Raw genomic sequence first — 6,398 nt, 5'->3', positions numbered from 1 at the left:
AAAAATGCTGGCTTGGAATGTTCGCCCTATTATGTGAGCAGCAGCAGAAAATAAACATAATGATAACAGTTCACACATTCTGTTCTGCTGAAAAGTGTGTCAGTTCAATCTGAAAGCTACATTGGGATGAAAAAATGCTGAATATTAAAATGTGCCATTTCGCATTTATATTATGCGAGCGCACAAAATTAAAAATTTTGGACTTACTCATAAATGAAAAGATAAGAAATAAATGGCCTATAATTATGCTGTTCCTTTACTTCTTAAGAACAATGCCGAAATACGCAAAAATGAAATAGAAAATTGGTTCTTTAAAAAATATGAGAGGTACTGTGCAATAATAATATTGTTACTCTGCCAAGTGAACGTAAATGTAGACGCAAAGGCACATGTTTTGTACATGGTTACGAAATTCAGCAGTGCACCGCTGCTTAGTAGTAGGCTATTGAGGAAAACGAGCAAAATACCTGTTCATGCGTAAAAACAAATTGCATATTGAAAATGGGTGCCGAGATGTGGAATGGACCATGAAAGCCCCTCTATTGTATATTACTGGCTGGAGGGAATAATGGACCTGCTCATCTGCCCAAACTAACGACTTGCAGCGAATGTTCTGGCAAACGTATTTTGGTAATTTCAACTTAGTTGGTTGCTCTGCATTTTTTAAAAGTGGTGCATTTCCCTCATCATTGTGTCATATGCCTTTAGTGTGGTTTATTTGCATGAGTGCAAAACTCCAGTTTTTTCATGGCATGGAAGAATTATGGCTTTGCTTAGCTGACACAAATGTTTTGAAAGTTCACTAGAGTAAATCCCCCAACAAAGTCAGCTCGTAAACAATTTGTGCTGCTTTGAGGTCTCCGAACCTACGTTTTCATTAGGTGCAATATGTGGCGAAGCTTGCTTGGTAACTGAATAAAATAAAAAATAACACGTAGTTTAAACTCATAGATCAATTTTCACAGAGTCATTGTGATCGCCGCATGCAACACAAAAGAAACAAAATGAGTGAGCATCACCTACAAAACATCCACTATTGCTTATCAGCTTATGGAAACCATTGTTGAACAGGTGACTAAACAAAGGTAAATTTCTTTGTCAAAGTTATTTGATTTTGTTCTGGTTTTACAGAAATTGAGTTATGTTATTGTTTCATGCAGGTATAAATAAGAAGCTGAGCATTGCAAGCGAGCACCGCAACTGTGGCTCCATGCTGCTGTGGAGTAGGAGTATAATGAACCACTTGTACTTCGTGGCTGCAGCAAGTCATGGTGACGGGGACCTCATTGTGTGGCTAAGCTTGCTGAATCACATATGTAACCAGCACAACGGGCATGAAGGACCCTTCACAAACTGCGTGCATGGGCCTCTTGACAACAAGAAATGGATGACAAGAGGTAATTCGGACTCATAGCAATCTATGCTATTTGTAGCTTTCTAAATGCACCCCTCACCAGGTGCTACAGGATTGCGATTCACTTCTAAGCCAACTTGAACAAAAGTTACGGAATCTTTATATCCAACAGGATTTCCTGCCTTCACTAAACTGCGGGCTATTCTGGAGAACCCTCGCCTTCTGAGTCACCTCCGCCAGCTGTCCCGACATTCTCGTTGGAGTCCTTTAATAGCCTGCTGTAGTAAGGTAGTGCGTGGGCGAGTTGGTGCATAGCTGAACAAATGAGTTGTCTCCCCTTGGTTTTCCTTCTTCTTTCCTTGCGCCACAACTCATTTGTTCAGCTATGAAAAAAAAAATTTGGCGCCCTATCCTGTCTCCCCTTGGTTTTCCTTCTTCTTTCCTTGCGCCACAACTCATTTGTTCAGCTATGAGGAAAAAAAATGGCGCCCTATCCTGTCTCCCCTTGGTTTTCCTTCTTCTTTCCTTGCGCCACAACTCATTTGTTCAGCAATAGCCTGCTGATCCGCTTTGTTCCCAAGTCAATTGCATATTCAGGACCTGGTATGAAAGCAAGGTGTGTTTTAATTTAAATGTTATGTAAGTTACGGATAGTCATGCATGCTTTTCTGCAGAAGAAAACTGGTCTATAAAAATATTTCCTCAGTAGGGATCACACTTATGAATATGTTCTCACCAGTGCATCACTGTAATTTCACTGAAGTGACAGAATGATATGACAATGTTATGTTGTTCAGTGGATGTGCAGCAAGGCAATAAGATGCCTCATCTTGACAAGTGTTGTGGAGGCCTTCACTCGGGCATTGCAAGCACAGGTGTGCTATTCATAACAGTGAAAGGCATATTTGTGTGAATGCGTGTGGTCCGCCAGATTTTCTCACTAATAAAGAATAATACTAAAACACTTGTCAGAGAGGCAGTCGTTAAATAAGAAGGTGCCATGTACTCAGTCGTCGTGCACATGCGCTTTTCCGAAGTTGCTAGTGAGTCGCCCCTGAAGAGGAGAATGAATTGAACTCGACATGGCGAGTTAATTTTTGTTTAAAAGAAATTTTGCCTGGAGAGCTCGTCTTTTACGATATACTGTTTCCCTGGAGACAGATTTCTGTTCAAGGTGCTTACCATTTCATTTTCACGTTCACAATGATTTAACAAATGTTCATTTTTGCCACAGGACTCAGCTTGCTGTGTTACATTTCAACGAGAATACTTCAAGGGACCAAGCTCAGGACCGAATTGGGCAGACACGCTGGAAGAGGAGGCTCAGCAAGTCCAGGAAGGGGCACTTTACAGCCCACAAAGTCAAGGCGGCACCAACATTTGGTAAGCAACACCTATTATTTAGCTCCAGGCATTTTTTATCATAAGGCACGTAAAGACAAAAACAGCAGGACACACGACTTAGTAGTTAGCTGTAACCTTGCAGCAGTTGTTAACATACTTGAAAACAGCATGCACAACAGGACTTCGTTCAGTACGTAGCAGGTAACACTAAGGCTACAGGCTTCCGTTACCGCTGCCATGCTTGAAATCTTGTACATTTATATCACAGAATATGATGTATTTATTACATTTGAGTACTCATATTCTGTGACAAGAACGTGTTTAACACCAAACAAATGTATCCACTGATTTGTGTGACCAGTGGCCTACCTGCACTTGCAATCACAACTTCATATGTCATACACTGGAAGCACCGAGAAATCCAAATTGGTGTACACTTGCATGCATAGGCTGTTGTATTTAATGTCCTTATTCTATATAATGCACTCTACCTCAAAAACGGCTGCATTGCAGCTACCGCAGCATTGCTTGCTATTTTTCAAATGAAGTGTAGTACAGTAACTAGCACTGACACTAACAGTGCGAACTCATATATGCAATCGCACGATATTTACAAAAGAACTGTTGCCATGTGCATACAGTCGCTGTTATGCACGTCTCAATAATCATTTTCTTCGCTCCCAGGATATGTCGCCAAACTGATAGTGGATGTTATGGCAAGAGCAGGTGCCACTCCTCACAAGACAAGCTCCAAAGAGATCCCTTCCGAGACTGGCACGTTCCTGACAGACAGATATAAGGCACCGTCTATGAAGAGCTCATTGCTGCTCACAGGTCCAGATTTCCGGATGGCTGCCCTTAGGGAACATCTCAAACTATTTTGACTTCCGTGTCCCATTTCATCTTGATGAGACGTTTGCCCAGCCGCTCGCCTGTGCAGCGACCTAACCGCCTCAGTTTTCATGAGCTGCGTTCATAGCATTTCCATGCTACGTGCAGCAGCTCTGTACTGCCATGCTATGAACATCATAAAGAAACGAACACAACATTCCAACAAGCAAGGTCAGCAGTGGCCCTGTTTTCGAGTAATGAAGTGAGGAACTTGACCACCACAAGCACTTTTCACATCCCGCCTTGGTGAGAAGAGGTCTGCCCAGCCGGAACCCCGTGTAGCAACCTAACAGTCTGTTTTCGTAAAGTGTGTTGATTCCATTTTGCATTGCCTACACTGACTATTTGGTACCATGCTACTTATAGTTTAAAGTATTCACATGTTCGCTTTTTCCTATCATCTATACAGAATGCTCTAACGGAGGCTCGCACACTTATCCAAACGCTGTAGAGACTGTGAGGTGCCATAATGCAATGAAGATCAAGATTGATTTTATACCCCATTACCAGGAGTGGAAGCCATGACCCATGTTCTCAACAAAATGCCATAAACACTGAGCAGTTGTAGCGGGCAATGGCATGGCACATTATTTAGACTATCATAACCTTCGCTGGCGAATGCCTCAGAAGAACTTGGCGGTTACAGATTATCAGTATTACAGTAACTTCAACTCGTCACCTTGAGCAAAGGTCTTCGGCCATTTGATTTCAGCCCTAGTGTTTTGGAATCAGAACCTCAATAACAGGAAATCACATTTTACCATTCTATGGCTGCACTAAAAATGAGAGGCAGTTTCTGAAGCCGTGCTCAAATCTGTCAGGCCCACCACATACACTAGAATGCAACGTGTTGCACCAGCTGCCATGATGACGCAGCCCTGAAGCAACATGTATGAGCCATTCTTTATAGAAGAAAAGTAATAACAATTAGTCATTGAAAATGTTACGCGAACGAAGAATTAAGTACAGGAGACTATTTACAAGTATATTTACAAAAGATAGCTGCAGCGCTGGCCAGATCAGCCGATAGCTCGAGAGCCCAGAACAGTTCGTCCTCTTCGTCTAGGCGCCCGCGCGCCTCGTTCAAACCACCAAATACCACACGCGTGTAGCATAATCCCCCGGCGGCAGAAGCGACATCCCGGAGCGTCTAAATGTCATCACTGGGAGTGTGATAATGCTTCAGTCGTGTAACGTGCACGATATCACTGGACTGGGAAGCAGAAGGGGCGTCAGGGGCGATCTCGTAGGTGACGGGAGTCACGGCACGAATCACTCGGTAGGGGCCTGTGTAACGAGACAGCAGTTTTTCTGACAGGCCGACCTGACGCGACGGAGACCATAGAAGCACCAAAGAACCAGGCGGGAAGTGCACGTCGCGGTGTCGCTGGTCGTACAAACGCCGTTGACTCTCTTGGGAGTGCAAAAGGCGGCCACGGGCAATTTCCCTTGCGTGGGCAGCGCGGGCGACGGCGTCAAGTGCATATTCACTGGTGGGTGCTGCGTGAACAGGGATGCTTGTGTCGAGGGGCAGTGCTGGTTCTCGGCCGAACAGAAGGATGTGCTGGTTCTCGGCCGAACAGAAACATTTTGCCAAACATATATATTTGAGGCATGAATTACACAGCGCGACGTCTTCAATTTTGCTGTCGTTGTCAAGCGCGTCGTCTGCTAGCGAGCGCGCGTTCGCTACGTGGACGCTGGCGGACGCCCAGTTTTTCTCGCAGAACGTCTGTACAGTACATTTTTTTATGTTTAGTTGCTTTGGTGAGCCCATGACTCTTGACGGCCGGTACCAAATGTAGTTTTAGCCAGGTGAACTGCTGCTTTTACCACTGTCTTCTAAAAGTAACTGGTATCTCTGCAACATGAAGCTACGTCATTTTATTATTGATATCGTGTCATTTTACGCATGCTTCTTGTTGGTGGATGTTTATCAGGGAAAATCATCGAACAAAACAGCATTAGAGTGAAATAAACTAGGTTTAATAGCTGCGTGGCGGGAAGAATGACCAATGTATTTCTAGATAATTAAATCGAAGGGTACATAGACATATATGTTCACGATATATATGCAAGGAAAAAATAACAAATAGTCTAAATGCACGAATTGAAAAAGCGAGAACTCCCGACCGGAATAAGCGCACGTGTTTGCTGTAACACACTCATTAGGGAATACTGCACATAAAACTCTCATTCGCAAAAATAATATTCATAGCCAGGCAAAAACATCGTGTATATATATATATATATATATATATATATATATATATATATATATGCTTGTGTGTGTGTGTGTGTGTGTGTGTGTGCAAGTGTTGCTGATATACTGTACCACGCCGAATTGTCGTTTCCGTTCGAATGTAACGCATAACAGCACTGTTGAAGTCTCAAAGGTGAGTGACTGCATGCAAGTGAAGACTGTTATTCCGGATGATAGTGCTGCCGGAGAGTCGTGGTTGTTGCGCAGAGGCGCAGTTTCTGAGAGAATTAACGCATGGGGGTTAATAAGTCCTGCTTAACAAGTTGCTAGCTGTCATTCAATATAAACGCCCCGTTTTGGGGCAGCCTGTAAATCTGCTCACTTGATTCAGACAAGGAAAACTTTTTTTGACAGTCTCATCATGTTTGCAACCCATTAAAACTGGGTGCCTGATGTGGTACCACACTTCTTCAACGAACGCAACAGATCTGCACATCTCTACGTGTATGTGAGGCATGCCGTTCCTTTAATTGTTTCATTATGATCGTTATGATAGTGCACCGAATAACTGAAAGCAGCCGTTTATAATGTACAAGCTGCTGACTT

General features: G+C 43.3%; 1 protein-coding gene across 1 annotated transcript; it reads left to right on the top strand.

The window, feature by feature from the left end:
- The first annotated feature begins 1,911 nt into the window (after positions 1-1,911).
- Positions 1,912-4,500, top strand: LOC125944879 (uncharacterized). Its single transcript, XM_049666298.1, has 3 exons — positions 1,912-1,970; positions 2,589-2,737; positions 3,383-4,500. Exons 1-3 carry the CDS (start codon positions 1,960-1,962, stop codon positions 3,580-3,582), a joined length of 360 nt encoding a protein of 119 aa, XP_049522255.1. The 5' UTR covers positions 1,912-1,959; the 3' UTR covers positions 3,583-4,500.
- Positions 4,501-6,398: the final 1,898 nt, after the last annotated feature.

The sequence above is a fragment of the Dermacentor silvarum genome, chromosome 4, assembly GCF_013339745.2.
Source record: "Dermacentor silvarum isolate Dsil-2018 chromosome 4, BIME_Dsil_1.4, whole genome shotgun sequence".
NCBI classification, from domain to species: Eukaryota; Metazoa; Arthropoda; class Arachnida; order Ixodida; family Ixodidae; genus Dermacentor; species Dermacentor silvarum.
Note: the sequence above shows the minus strand (reverse complement) of the source record. Positions and strands in the feature narration are given on the sequence as shown.